At 39.6% G+C, this 15,416-nt stretch overlaps 1 protein-coding gene across 1 annotated transcript in view; it reads left to right on the top strand.

Moving 5' to 3' along the window:
• The window catches only part of LOC128661431 (probable polyketide synthase 1), a 165,368-nt gene that overhangs the window by 56,447 nt on the left and 93,505 nt on the right, over positions 1-15,416 (top strand). The window contains exon 4 of the mRNA XM_053715685.1: positions 9,805-9,965. Within this exon, the coding sequence (XP_053571660.1) occupies positions 9,805-9,965 (161 nt within the window). The remainder of the gene's footprint in view (positions 1-9,804; positions 9,966-15,416) is intronic.

The raw sequence follows: 15,416 nt of genomic DNA, 5'->3' as shown, positions 1-15,416 counted from the left end.
TGTGTAATTCAGAGATTTGTACCCATCCCTCATAACAGACATGAAATGCAAATTCACCTCTATTATAATCAAAGGAGCTACAACCATTTAACAACTGTTAAATGGGGAAAAAACACCTACTATTGAACTATCTACTCTAAAATATGCACAAAAGACTATTGTTGAAAAGTGAAATAAAAATGGAAGAAAATTAAAACCGGTCAGATCTGCATTGAGACAAGACTACAAGACTTTCACTGGGAAATAGACTTTAATAATTCCAGATGTTTAGGTGAAAAACCCTGTTGTTCTGTCTGAGACAGTGACGTGCGGTGAGTTCAGAGGCTGGTGAGGCTATTAATAATGTTGCTTCATTCTCTTGTTATCCTTTGTTGAAGGACATGCATCAATGCACAACTGGATGCTAACTGAACATATTAAATGAGCCAATGACAAGAGGCGTATGCACAACCACCAATCACCAGCTGCTCCGAGTAGTGCATTGCTGCTCCTTAGCCTACCTTGGTATGCTTTTCAAAGGATACTAAAAGAAAAAAGCAAATTGGATAACATAAGTAAAATGTAAAAGTCTTTAATATTGTATGTTCTATCTGAAACATAAAAGAAAAATGTTGTGTAGAAAATGAACATTAATATATTCTTCAATAAAAAGCCTAAACACTTTCCATGTTTGTTGTTTTTGTGATAAGAGTGTTATAATGACTCTTACGACAGTAGTTAGCAGAAATACCCATCAAGCACACAGACATAAATCACAAGGCTAACGTGTGAAATCTGTATTTATGATAAATAAAGAGAACTGACATGCATTTTCAGACAACTATAACTTTCTGTGATTAAAAGCCTGCAAAGTTTAATCAACAGCTCTTGGAGAATCAGCAGCAGAGCAGCCTATATCAGATTTCAGTTTTTACTTTGTAACCCATAGACTGCCAGTCCAGTAATTCCTAGAAGACATTGCAAGCTTCAGTTACAGTAGCAGTCACTATCTGCCAGTGCCTTGTCCCTGATGTGCTATAGATTGTTGCCATAATGTTCAGCCCCTTACTACTAAAAAAATGTAAAGAACATAATTCTAATCAGTGAGCTGAATTTAATATGGGTGGTGCAATGTTCCAGAAACCCTTAAAAAAACAAAAAACTTTTTGTAGAAAGGCAACAGTCACAGTGACACTTCAGTTTTGCTTAGAACTAGCACAGCATTAGCAATGTATTTCAATCAAAGGTAGACTAGTTTTTGGATGGAATCTACTACTTAAAAATGTATATTCATTTCATAGGGAAGACTAGTTTATGGATGGAATATACTACTTGATAAGTTGATATTAATTTCATAAGGTCAGTCACTGACCTTATGAAATTAATATAAATTTATCAAGTAGTAGATTCCATCCAAAAACTAGTCTTCCTTTGATTGAAACACATTGCTAATGCTGTGCTAGTTCTAAGCAAAATGGAAGTGTCACTGTGACTGCTGCCTTTCTACAAAAAGTTTTTTGTTTTTTTAAGGGTTTCTGGAAAGCAGTTGCACCACCCATATTAAATTCAGCTCACTGATTAGAATTCTGTTCTTTACATTTTTTTGTGACTGCTGCCTTAGCCTAGCCTAATAGCCTTAAAATTTAAAAGCCTTTTAAATTTAAGGCTATTAGGCTAGGCTAAGGCCCCAGGGTAGTACTGTTACATAGAAAGGGGTAATACTTATTACTGCACAGGGTAGTAATGTGATACCCAAAGGATGAATAATTATTACTGCCCAGGGTAGTACTGTCACACACAGAGGGGGAATACTTATTACTGCCCAGGGTAGTACTGTCACACAGAGAGGGGGAATACTTATTACTGCCCAGGGTAGTACTGTCACACACAGAGGGGGAATACTTATTACTGCCCAGGGTAGTACTGTCACACAGAGAGGGGGAATACTTATTACTGCCCAGGGTAGTACTGTCACACAGAGAGGGGGAATACTTATTACTGCCCAGGGTAGTACTGTCACACACAGAGGGGTAATACTTATTACTGCCCAGGGTAGTACTGTCACACACAGAGGGGGAATACTTATTACTGCCCAGGGTAGTACTGTCACACACAGAGGGGGAATACTTATGACTATACTTATTACTGCACAGGGTAGTACTGTGAAAGGCAGCAAGGCTTGTGTTTGTCCCCACCGGCGCCTGCATATTCCACCCGACTCGGTCCCGGCACTCAGCAGGTGCTGCTGATCCACCATATCCCTTCCAGTTCCAGACAGTCCCTAACCAAATTCTGTGTATTCAAATGCACTTTTTTATACTCATTAAAACAGGAAGATCAAGGGGTAAAAAGTCCTAATGATGATTTGAGATCAGATAAACAGCATTAAACTAACTGCAGCTAAAATGTATGCAAAGGCTGATTCAGTTACACATCCTTTCCCTTCTAATGCTGTTTCCTTTTTACACTGACATCATGGTTTTTAGTTCTTTCCTTTCCAGCAGATACATTAACATGTGAATCTCACTATGAAACAGCATAGACTTCCATTTCACAAACTGATCACAGGGAAAGTGATAGCAGTAACAGGAAAAATGTACTAGCACCTCCTATTAGTTTCTTAGAAATACAGTTCTACATCTCTGTGTGTGACATAATAGTATGATGTAATATAGCAGCTTGCAGGTAATCTGGAAACAGCACAAGCATATGGGGTTCACAAGAAGCAATGCTATGCAGATTGCTGACATCATGACTGATTAATGTCAATGCCTGATTTTACATGAGCACAAATTCCTGTACTAGCTAAAGCACACTGAAAATATGCAACCATATTTGGCTCCATGTACTAAGCCGTCAATTCATCCGTCATTTTAGACGCGGATAAACTCGCAGTTACTCGCCGCGGGCGGAATGGTGTCCGCTGTCACTATGTACTAATAATCCCCCAATAAATAGACAAGTCTAGCCCGCCGCGAGCAGTGGCGGATTATTGATAAATTTGACGCCTCGCTCGCCGCGACTAAGCTGATGTACTTAACTTTCAGTTGAATTGTCTGGCCAATTATTAACACGTGACATGCAAGGTGTCACGAACATCATAGTAGTCGCGGGAATAGAATTTTGCTCCTATAAAAGTTCAACTTATCTAAACAACTTTATTATTGTTCAAAAATTTTTGAAGAGTGATAACAGAGCGTTATTTTTGTAATATTTATTTACAATTTGGATATGGCTTCATCTGGATCTGATAATATATAAATATTAATATAAAAATAATTATAAAGATTGACAACTATACAATACAAATTTAAAATATAGATTACTCTTTAATTACAGTCGACAAATTTGGCGCAATTTATGTACATGGAAATGAGAGACAAATTAGACGCCAGTTATTCTGTACAATGCTGATATTACTGCCTTTTATATATGTCTAACGAGGTGGGAGCGGAAATTGTAGCGAGCGGACAAATAGATTTTTTAGTACATTCGTTTTTGGCGAGTTGGTGGTCAAATGTGTCTAATTACAGTGAAAAATGGAGAGGTAGCGAGGTTTGGCGGATAAGTACGCTCGCAATTTTAAAGATGCGAGTTTGAACATAGTTGACGACTTTGTACATATCAGTTTGCGAGTTTTGACGCGAGATTTGTTGCGGGTAGCTCGCTGACTGCTTAGTACATGGAGCCCATTGTCTGTCTTATCTTGATGCAGAATAAGCATACAATTGCCCTCAAGTCAGTACTGCAATGAGCAGGGATACCAGGGGTAAATAAAATAACAACCTAGCATTAGGGAGACAATATACATAAATAACATATGTGGGGTTCAAATGGAACACTGTAATCTATAAAATTCTGATACAACTGAAGTTACTAGCAGCTAGATTTCTTGAGTAACTTGAGTTTTTCATTACATTATTGGCTTAAGGGAGACATGAGCTAAAGATAATCTTTAAATTAACTATCAGCATGGGCTGCTGTAGCCTACTTTGCCTAGGCTGAACAGATATGCCTCTAAATCTTGTTGACAGTCACATCAAAGAATACATGCAAATCTGTCCTCTGCTGAACAGAGCTTACACTCAAGAGAAAGTTATGCAAAGGGATAATAAGGCACATTGGAAATTGTAACGTTTTTTTAAACTTCATGCTGTATCCAGGGCTGGACTGGGAATAAAAAGCAGCCCTGGAAAAATTGCAGAGCAGCCCTATATTTCATAATGTCCACAGATTACATGTACAACATATACATATATATATATATACATGCATAAACACACACAAATATATATTATATATATATATATATATATATATATATATAAAACATGGAAGGGAACTGCACTCCAAGACCGGATCAGGTACACATCCTGTGACTCAGCAACATCCAGCCCTGGGTGCTAAATAGCACTCCAAAAAAGCTGTGATGTCACCAGAGCCACAGGCAGTTAACCCCAGTCCAGAATGGGTGCAAGAACCAAGGGAGATTACAAATAAAAAGTAATACAACACATAGAAACACCCAGCACTCACCAGCTAGCTCACAGCTAAGATAAAATCACAACTGGAAAGGTTAGTCACCGCATCTGGCCAAATGGGAAAGCTCAGGCACCACGTCAAGGTCCTTTCCATAGCCTGAGTCCCTAACACAGGCACACCATCATGCAAGCTCACAGAGCCAAACAAACTGAGAACAAAGAAGGGGTGCACAGGTGGCTGTAATCACCCATAGAAAATACAAAACATGGAAGGGAACTGCACTCCAAGACCGGATCAGGTACACATCCTGTGACTCAGCAACATCCAGCCCTGGATGCTAAATAGCACTCCAAAAAAGCTGTGATGTCACCAGAGCCACAGGCAGTTAACCCCAGTCCGGAATGGGTGCAAGAACCAAGGGAGATTACAAATAAAAAGTAATACAACACATAGAAACACCCAGCACTTACCAGCTAGCTCACAGCTAAGATAAAATCACAACTGGAAAGGTTAGTCACCGCATCTGGCCAAATGGGAAAGCTCAGGCACCACGTCAAGGTCCTTTCCATAGCCTGAGTCCCTAACACAGGCACACCATCATGCAAGCTCACAGAGCCAAACAAACTGAGAACAAAGAAGGGGTGCACAGGTGGCTGTAATCACCCATAGAAAATACAAAACATGGAAGGGAACTGCACTCCAAGACCGGATCAGGTACACATCCTGTGACTCAGCAACATCCAGCCCTGGATGCTAAATAGCACTCCAAAAAAGCTGTGATGTCACCAGAGCCACAGGCAGTTAACCCCAGTCCGGAATGGGTGCAAGAACCAAGGGAGATTACAAATAAAAAGTAATACAACACATAGAAACACCCAGCACTCACCAGCTAGCTCACAGCTAATATAAAATCACAACTTGAAAGGTTAGTCTACGCATCTGGCCAAATGGGAAAGCTCAGGCACCACGTCAAGGTCCTTTCCATAGCCTGAGTCCCTAACACAGGCACACCATCATGCGAGCTCACAGAGCCAAACAAACTGATAACAAAGAAGGGGTGCACAGGTGGCTGTAATCACCCATAGAAAATACAAAACATGGAAGGGAACTGCACTCCAAGACCGGATCAGGTACACATCCTGTGACTCAGCAACATCCAGCCCTGGGTGCTAAATAGCACTCCAAAAAAGCTGTGATGTCACCAGAGCCACAGGCAGTTAACCCCAGTCCGGAATGGGTGCAAGAACCAAGGGAGATTACAAATAAAAAGTAATACAACACATAGAAACACCCAGCACTCACCAGCTAGCTCACAGCTAAGATAAAATCACAACTGGAAAGGTTAGTCACCGCATCTGGCCAAATGGGAAAGCTCAGGCACCACGTCAAGGTCCTTTCCATAGCCTGAGTCCCTAACACAGGCACACCATCATGCAAGCTCACAGAGCCAAACAAACTGAGAACAAAGAAGGGGTGCACAGGTGGCTGTAATCACCCATAGAAAATACAAAACATGGAAGGGAACTGCACTCCAAGACCGGATCAGGTACACATCCTGTGACTCAGCAACATCCAGCCCTGGGTGCTAAATAGCACTCCAAAAAAGCTGTGATGTCACCAGAGCCACAGGCAGTTAACCCCAGTCCGGAATGGGTGCAAGAACCAAGGGAGATTACAAATAAAAAGTAATACAACACATAGAAACACCCAGCACTCACCAGCTAGCTCACAGCTAAGATAAAATCACAACTGGAAAGGTTAGTCACCGCATCTGGCCAAATGGGAAAGCTCAGGCACCACGTCAAGGTCCTTTCCATAGCCTGAGTCCCTAACACAGGCACACCATCATGCAAGCTCACAGAGCCAAACAAACTGAGAACAAAGAAGGGGTGCACAGGTGGCTGTAATCACCCATAGAAAATACAAAACATGGAAGGGAACTGCACTCCAAGACCGGATCAGGTACACATCCTGTGACTCAGCAACATCCAGCCCTGGGTGCTAAATAGCACTCCAAAAAAGCTGTGATGTCACCAGAGCCACAGGCAGTTAACCCCAGTCCGGAATGGGTGCAAGAACCAAGGGAGATTACAAATAAAAAGTAATACAACACATAGAAACACCCAGCACTCACCAGCTAGCTCACAGCTAAGATAAAATCACAACTGGAAAGGTTAGTCACCGCATCTGGCCAAATGGGAAAGCTCAGGCACCACGTCAAGGTCCTTTCCATAGCCTGAGTCCCTAACACAGGCACACCATCATGCAAGCTCACAGAGCCAAACAAACTGAGAACAAAGAAGGGGTGCACAGGTGGCTGTAATCACCCATAGAAAATACAAAACATGGAAGGGAACTGCACTCCAAGACCGGATCAGGTACACATCCTGTGACTCAGCAACATCCAGCCCTGGGTGCTAAATAGCACTCCAAAAAAGCTGTGATGTCACCAGAGCCACAGGCAGTTAACCCCAGTCCGGAATTATATACAAATAATTTTGGTGTGCAAGGTTCTAAAAATATAAAATAATATAAAAAAAACAAATAGTGTTTATCTTACACTGCAACTTATGAGAAACTAAGCTAGAATAGTAATGCTAGAAATGCATAAACATAGATTGATATACACAAACAAAACAACACCATTTTGTATAAAATATTTACATATACACCTATAGAAATACACAATTGTGTATATATATATATATATTATACAAAATGGTGTTGCAGTTTGTGTATGTACTGTATGTGTGTATGTTTGTATAATATATATATATAGTGTTGAAAGTGTGAACACCTGCAATCTGAAGCTTACATTAGCTGAAGCAATAAAAACAGAGCTGCATTTTTTACATAAAAAGGTCATAAACCTTTTTAGGTTATATCAAGAGCAATGAGAGAGATTATAGATATTGGGGCACTGGAACAAGAAACATAAAAAGAACTTTAAAAAAACTTTCCTGCTTCAATGGTACTTACTACAAGGTACTGCTGTGTGGTTGTTCTGCTCTTCTTATCGTCTGCTAAAGAATTTATGGCCAGTCTGGCTCTGCCTGCACAGGAAATAGTTTCTCTCCCTCATAAGGACTAACGTGACCCCCCGGTCTCCTACTGCACTGACCCACCAGTCATAAAGTAATAAAAGTAAAAGCATAGCCATAGATCTATCATCTTCACTGTTTACACAGCATGTGAGCAAAGGGGGAGGCATCAGGGAGGGGGAAAAAAGTAGCGGCCACATTTTTAAGTTGAACACTGCAGTGCACATATTTTGCTGGAATAGATGCTGGCTTGCTGCTGTAATTTGACAGGTCAGCCAGCCCAGCTGCAGCAGCCCACAGGGAAAATTCCTGGCATCCGGACCCGGTGGCCCAATCCAGCACTGGCTGTATCTGAAATCATGAACTTTTATATAACTCCCTTATAATTACTGCATGTCTTTCCACAAAGTGCTGCTATCATGAGGGCAGAATGTAAATCAACTAAAAACCCACAGTTATCTGCACAATTAAGCAATTTACATTCTGCCCTCATAGCAGCACTTTGTGGAAAGACACGCAGTAATTATAAGGGACATCTATAAAAGACAACATGTTCATTAAGGGTTAGAGTTCTGCAATCTGCACCATGACCATGCTGGCATACAAAACCAAACAAGGTCCGACTCCTTACCAAGAACTGAAGATCAGCTCAGCTGCTGACTCACCGCACAGTCCACAGTCGACACCACAGTTCACTCCACACCCGGGTTGTCACTCACTATATGCTCCCATGATGCATGATTGCACCGCTGCCTCTCTCAGTCTAGCAATATAACTCTCTGTCTTCCCGCCCGACGTCCAGAGTGACTTCCATGACATCACTCACGAGCAGTGCACTGATTGGCTGGTCAATTGGCTGGGCTCCGGAGGCGTTTAGAGAGCAGCCTCTTGGGAGCAATATGGGCCGCAAACTAAGAGACTTAACCACTGGGTGGCAGTCTCTGCGGTTCCCATATGAAAAAATATCCTCAGACATCCATATTGCGCAAAGGGAGGGCAGCTGAACGGCTCAGCGCCTCTCCTTCCTTGCGCAATATGGATGAGTTATATTGAATAATAGTAAAAAAAAAATACTTTTGCACTTTGAAGTGGTGGGGGGTTGGAGGGGTAGGGTATACAAAAAAAAATCAAACAAATAATAAAAAATAAAATAAAAAATATATATATTTATTTTTTGTACAAAGTATTAAAAAAAAGTGTAATTACACACAGAGGACAGGTGAGGCGCTGCCTCACCTGCCTTTTGCAATAATACCCTAATGAAAGGGAGACCCCTAAAAACACCCGTAGGTACCACTTTTGAGCAGTGAAGAGTAATACTCAGTGAAATGTTCACTGGTTTGTAATGGCCACACACAAATCCTAGATGTATGAATAAACAAGGCTGTCCTGGTAATCACCTTTAAGAAAAGGGAAAAAGCTTACCCTCTCTTCACGGCCTTATTCGTGCTCGCTGGGTGGAGAGCTGTTCTGGAGGCCTTCCTCCTAGGCTCTACTGCGGATCACCACTCTTCAGCTTGGAGCGAACTCCCACAAGCAAATGACCGCAGACACGCTGCGCTGGCGTCAGCCCAAACACCCCGGGCTCTGCAAAATGACGTCAAAGGACGCGGCCGGCTTGTGAGGGGGAGACTGATATCCGGATGAGGACAACTCCAAATGGAAGGACAGCGTTAGCATCCAGACTGTATGGCCAATCTTCACCTCCTTGAATAGGTAACCTCCAGGGGTGTACCCGCTGCAAACAATTCCGTTAAGGGCTTAAAAACTTGAAAGAAAGTACAAAGTACGGAATTTGCAGTAAAAGTTTTCAATGCTTTATTATCCTTTTAAAAGTGTACATGTACAAAAGACAAACATATGCCCTCACCTGCCTCCTATGACTGCACGTCACTGGTCTGAGAGGTTTCTGAGATGCTTCTTATTCTCTCCAGCAATACTATTTTTCTATAAATAAACAGACTTGAATGGTCTACACTTAGATATCAAGCATGTTACTGAAGTTTTTGTAGTTGAAATTGTTTTAGCCACAAAGCAAAAGGTTCTTCTTTCATGTGTGAGACTTCATGTAATGGCCACTTAACGCAACTATAGATCCCCACTATAGGAAGCCCACTATCACTGTACTCTGAAAAACAGGTGAAGCAATGCTGACTAAATGTTAAACATGTTCTCACATTTACAACTAGCTTTAGAGGCAACCTGACGAGCATATATGAATCAAGGCCATAGTCACAGATATAGTAAAGTATCACGTTTTCTTATTATAGAAACTCTATAATCATTTGTCTTGTTTATCTAGATTTAATGAATTTGATAATGAACTGTTTGGAATACATGCATCAGAAAGTATATCCATGGATCCACAGCAGAAACTGCTTCTAGAGTGCACATACAGGACATTTGAAAATGCAGGCATTCCAACAGAGAATATCAGTGGAAGCAAAACAGGAGTGTTTATTGGTAAGAAAAAGTTAAAGGCTATAAATGTTATAAACAAATATGTGTGTGTGCTTAGTTGGGATTCTGAAATTACACTCCATGCCCCATAACCTTTTGCACTGAAAATCTGTGCAGGTCTGATCAAGAGTTATAAGCATTTGGAATAATTAGGATCAGGGTCGGCGCTTCCATAAGGCCAAAAAGGCCACTGCCTTATTTCGCCCAGAAAGGGGAGCGCAATAACTCAGCTAGTGTCGAGACAGCAACAGAAACATGTGGGGATTTTTATTATTATTATTTTTTTTAACTTTTCAAATACTAGTTTCATTTAAATTGGACAGGCATTAGTGCATGCAGTGGCCCCTCACTGGCTACCCCACCCCGATGCTGAAACATTCCCTCCCTATCACCTTCAGTCAGCCCCGGTCACATTCTTTAGCTCATAACACAAGGAATATGACTGGAGAGAAAGAGAGAGGAGGAGGTGGAGCATGAGCAGAGCAACAAGTGCAAGGAGTAAGGGAGCAGTAATAGTGTGCCCAGCAAGTTTGAAGACAGCCAGAGAACTTGGAGAAGATCTGTGGGTCTAAGTTAAGTACAATTAATTTATCAATCATCACATCACCCCTGCTTGGAGCCTGGTTGTATAAATGTAATCAACTGTTGCTTTTGCTTTGCAGAGCACAATAGAGCACAATAGTCCCTGAGTATACAGCAGACTTTCAGTATCACACCCTCCCCAACCCCTCATGCATCTGTTTGCCCTTTAGGAAACTTTATAATTATCCACTATTTTCATTGTAGGGATGACTGTAAAAAAAACTAATATTTCTTTGGTTAGAACAATGCCCTGAGTTTAATTATATCCAGGGCAAAGATGCACGGGGATAGTTAATTAAATTGTATAATAAAATAGAGAAAATAAAGACTATCCTATCCAGCACTAGCTAATTTCAAATAATTAAATGTATAGGGTAGGAAAAAAGGCAGTCCTCCACCCCTAAGAATACTCTATAAATGGAAAATATTGTGTGAACAGAAATTCCTATCTATTAGTTACAGTCAAATAGGCATAATATAAATTTAACCATTAAAGGTACAGTCAATACCAGAATTGTTGTTGTTTTAAACGATAGATAATCCCTTAATTACCAATTCCCCAGTTTTGCATAACCAACACAGTTATAATTATACACGTTTTACCTCTGTAATTACCTTGTATCTAAACCTCAGCAGACTGCCCCCTTATTTCAGTTCTGTTGACACTTGCATTTTAGCCAATCAAAGCTCTCTCCATGTTAAATTCACGTGCATGAGCTAAATGTTATCTATATGAAACATGCGAACTAATGCCCTCTAGTGGTGAAAAACTATAAATATTCATTTAGATTAGAGACGGCCTTCAAGGTCTAAGAAATTAGCATATGAACCTCCTAGGGTTAGCTTTCAATTAAGAATACCAAGAGAACAAAGCAAAATTGGTGATAAAAGTAAATTGGAAAGTTGTTTAAAATTACATGCCCTATTTGAAACATTAAAGTTTTTTTTGGACTTGACTGTCCCTTTAATCAATAATCAACTTTAGTGCACATATGAAACAGTTCAGAGAGCTCTCAAAATCATTCAACAAATAAATAGAGAACACAAAATCTAAGAAATAAGATTCAAAAGTTCCTCCTGTTACAGCACAGGAAAATGTATGGAGAAAACAACTGAAATCAGTTCCACCATGGCATCAAAGATAATTATGAGTTGAAAAAAGAAAGTTCAATGGAAGAAGTGGAGCTAAATGAAATAAGGCTAAATATTGCCCTGGATTCCCCTTTACCAATTGCAGATAAGCTCCCAATAGGGCTACAGAGAATTCAATCACTTTAGACAATTTTCGGAAGATGGGGGGATAGTGTACAAGACAATGTCCCATTTAATTATAATAGCACTCCTAGCATCAATGGTGTACTCACTCAGAAATACTTCCCTGGGTACCTATAGTAGGAGAATGCCAGTGCACATCACGCCGTTCTTGGGACAGGTAAGGACCCTTCTGGCCTCTATCCCTGTTGGTGTATAAGACAACATCATATAGATTAGACAGAGACTCCATTCACAGGTAGTTCATGCTTCTCACCTTGTCGCCGTCCGCTGAGGTGTCAGTTAACCCCTTAAGGACCAGCGACGTACCCTGTATGTTACTGGCCTTTTTTGGGGACTTGATTGTTTTATAGTGCGGTCTTGCCACCAGCGTTGAGACTGCTCTATTCCACAAAGCCTGCTGGAGGGAGGGCATTAATAGCGTGTTCTTGCTAGACTTGTGCTATTATGTCTTGAAAAAACCCTTAACGACCAGTGACATACAGGGTACATTGTGGTCATTAAGGGGCTATGTACGCCCCCGTCTACACATGTGAGTAGAAAGCAGCTCAACACAGCTCCAAAAATCTTCTGTATCTGTGGTTCATAAATGATACTGTAGAAAGCCAGCTGGACATGTAACTTGAATGCCCACAATGCGTGTTTCACCCCTTTAGGCACTGGGGCTTCATCCGACTTGTTTAGCAATTATAAAATCAGAGAGTTTGCAAGACCTATATAGGGGAGGAGAAGTAAAACTTCTCCCTCTTTCTGCCGTTTATATTTCCATTTGCTAGGGTGAAATTGTAACTTATAAACATTCGCCTAGATTACGTGTTTTGCGCTTTAGAGAGTGCGAAAGGAATGCAACAAAAGTTGCATTATTTCACCCTCCATAGCGCTGCCATTACAAGTTTCTGAAAAGCCGCCTTGTGCGTGCATGCAGTAGCTTTCATCCTAATGGCTGATTTGAATTTCAAAAATCAAATCAGCCAATAGGAATGCAAGGGATCCCATTTTGAAAAGGCTCCCTTGCATTGAAGATTCAGTAAACAGCAGTGACCGTATGAAGAGGACGTTCCGCGCCGGATGTCTTCAAGAATGGACCCGCTCCGCGCCGCCGGGATGAAGATAGAAGATGCCGCCAGGATGAAGATAGAAGATGCCACCTGGATGAAGATAGAAGATGCCGTCTGGATGAAGATTTCTCGCCGCCTGGATGTTCGGACTTCAGAAACTGTATGTGGATCGTCGGGGGTTAGTGTTAGGGTTTTTTTTTTTTTTACTTTTTTGGGTGGTTTTTTTTGTAGATTAGGGTTTGGGCTTTTTTAAAAAGAGCTGAATGCCCTACAAAAGGCCCTTTTAAGGACTATTGGTATTTTATTGTAGGCTAGGGTTTTTATTTTTATTTTGGGGGACTTTTTTTATTTTTATTGGGCTATTAGATTAGGTGCAATTGTTTTGATTTTGGATAATTTCATTTGTTATTTTTCGTAATTTAGTGTTAGTTATATTTTGTAATTTGGTATTTTGATTTTTTTTAATTTTAGACTTACATTTTTTTAGTAGTGTTTTTTGTAATGTGTAATTTAGTTTATTGAGAGCTCACTCCCATTGAGCTGTAATAAGGTTTGCGTGCACTCTCAAGCCGTTAAATATGCTGTCGGAAGCAATATTGTTTAACAACTGTTTCCAATGTCTCATTATACCTCAATATCGGCACATCCCATAGAAAGTAATAGAAGCCGTTAATCGATAAATTATACCAGGTTTCCAATGAAAGCACAAACTGTTAATACACTGCCGATACATTGAGAAATATTACACCCAGCTCAACTAGGTGTAAAAGTGGAAAATTGTGCTTTTTGAGACATATTGTCTATTGAAATTATAAAATTGCAGATAATGCAAGATAATGCAAGTGTTTTAATTTTGAAATAAATTGTTATAAGTAATATTTATTGTTGTCTCATGTATAGGAATAGTTGAACTTATATTCTAATAGAAATATCAGTATATATTTAAATATAATAATAAACATATGCCTAGGGCAGCAATACATATTACTTATATTTATGGAAAATATAATTATATTAAAAAATATTATTTGATTATTGTTAAAAATATGTATTATAAATAAGTGTATCTTATTTTTCTTAAGCGGTGATTACTGCTAAGGAGCACAAATGTTAAACGTAAATTCTATAGCGTAAGGTTGGGTTACCTTAGCAAATAATTGATTTTTAAAGAAATCCGACGTCAGATGGAAGCGTTAACATAACGTTAACGTACAGCTACACGAAAAGAGCAACTGCATGCAATGCGCAAAATATTTCAATGGAAACCTGGTACTAAAATGGAGCCGTAAATTACTTTAGCTGTCGGCCGCTTCGGTAGCTTTAACGACTCAATGGAAGCAAGCCCTTAATTGGTAGTTATTTTAATTTTAGTTTAATAGTTAGGTTAATTGTTAGTTTAACTTTTTTTATTTCACGGGTAAGTTTTTATTTATTTTAAGATATTGTATATTTTATTTAAAGAAGTTAGGGGGTTGTAAGGTTTAGGGGTTAATAGTTTAATTTAGATTTTTGTGATGTGGGGGGCTGAGGGTTTAGGGGTTCATAGGTTTATTTAGTGGCGGTGATGTGGGAGGCCAGAGGTTTAGGGGTTAATAACTTTCTTTAGTGGCAGTGATATCGGGAAGCGGCAGAATAGGGGTTTATATTTTTTTATAGTGTTGGCGATGTTGGGGTGTGGGGGAATATGGGTTAATAACTTTATTATAGTGGTGGCGATGTCGGGGAGAGACAGAATAGGGGTTAATAAGTTTAATAACGTGTTTGTGATGCAGGAGGGCCTCTGGTTTATTTGTTAATAGGTAGTTTATGGGTGTTAGTGTACTTTGTAACAGTTTAGTTATGAGTTTTGTGTAACAGTTTTGTTTTGCAAAACTCATAACTACTTCTCTCAGATGGCGGTATGGATTGTGTCGGTGTAGGCTGGAACACAAGCACAACTTGTAATAGAAATCCCACGTAAAAACGTCATTTTTTGGAGGGCGGGATTGACGTTGCGTTACAGGCTAAAATAATTGCGGTATAGCTATACTGACAAGACTCGTAATGGCTGCATTACTGTTTTTACTCTGAAATGGGCATTTTTTCAGCGTTAAAACCGTAATGCAAAACTCATAATATAGGTGATTGTTTGTAACAACAAAATATATAATAAAGTAGCATAGAATGTATACTTTGATCATATACTTTTTACATATGATTGATTAACCCTGTTATACACAGAGCTGCAATTAATGTTCTATTCATTATAATTATATATTTTTCCAAGAATATTATAAAAATAGCAGGACTCGACACAACAACTTCCCAATTATACATATTTGGGAGCAATTGTTATTATTTTCCAGAGGAGGACAGATGCCTCATTTTATATAAATAAATATTTATATATATATATATATATATATATATATATATATCAATCAACAAATCAAAGAAGGCACTCTCCGTTAGTTAAGCCGTTTATTAGTAAACGTTTTCGGGGTATCCCCCGTCCTCAGACCACTTAAAGGCATGAATAACATATCACCTTAAATACCTACTT

The sequence above is a fragment of the Bombina bombina genome, chromosome 5, assembly GCF_027579735.1.
Source record: "Bombina bombina isolate aBomBom1 chromosome 5, aBomBom1.pri, whole genome shotgun sequence".
Taxonomy (NCBI): domain Eukaryota; kingdom Metazoa; phylum Chordata; class Amphibia; order Anura; family Bombinatoridae; genus Bombina; species Bombina bombina.
The sequence above is the reverse complement of the archived record's forward strand: the minus strand, read 5'-3'. Positions and strand labels throughout refer to the sequence as shown.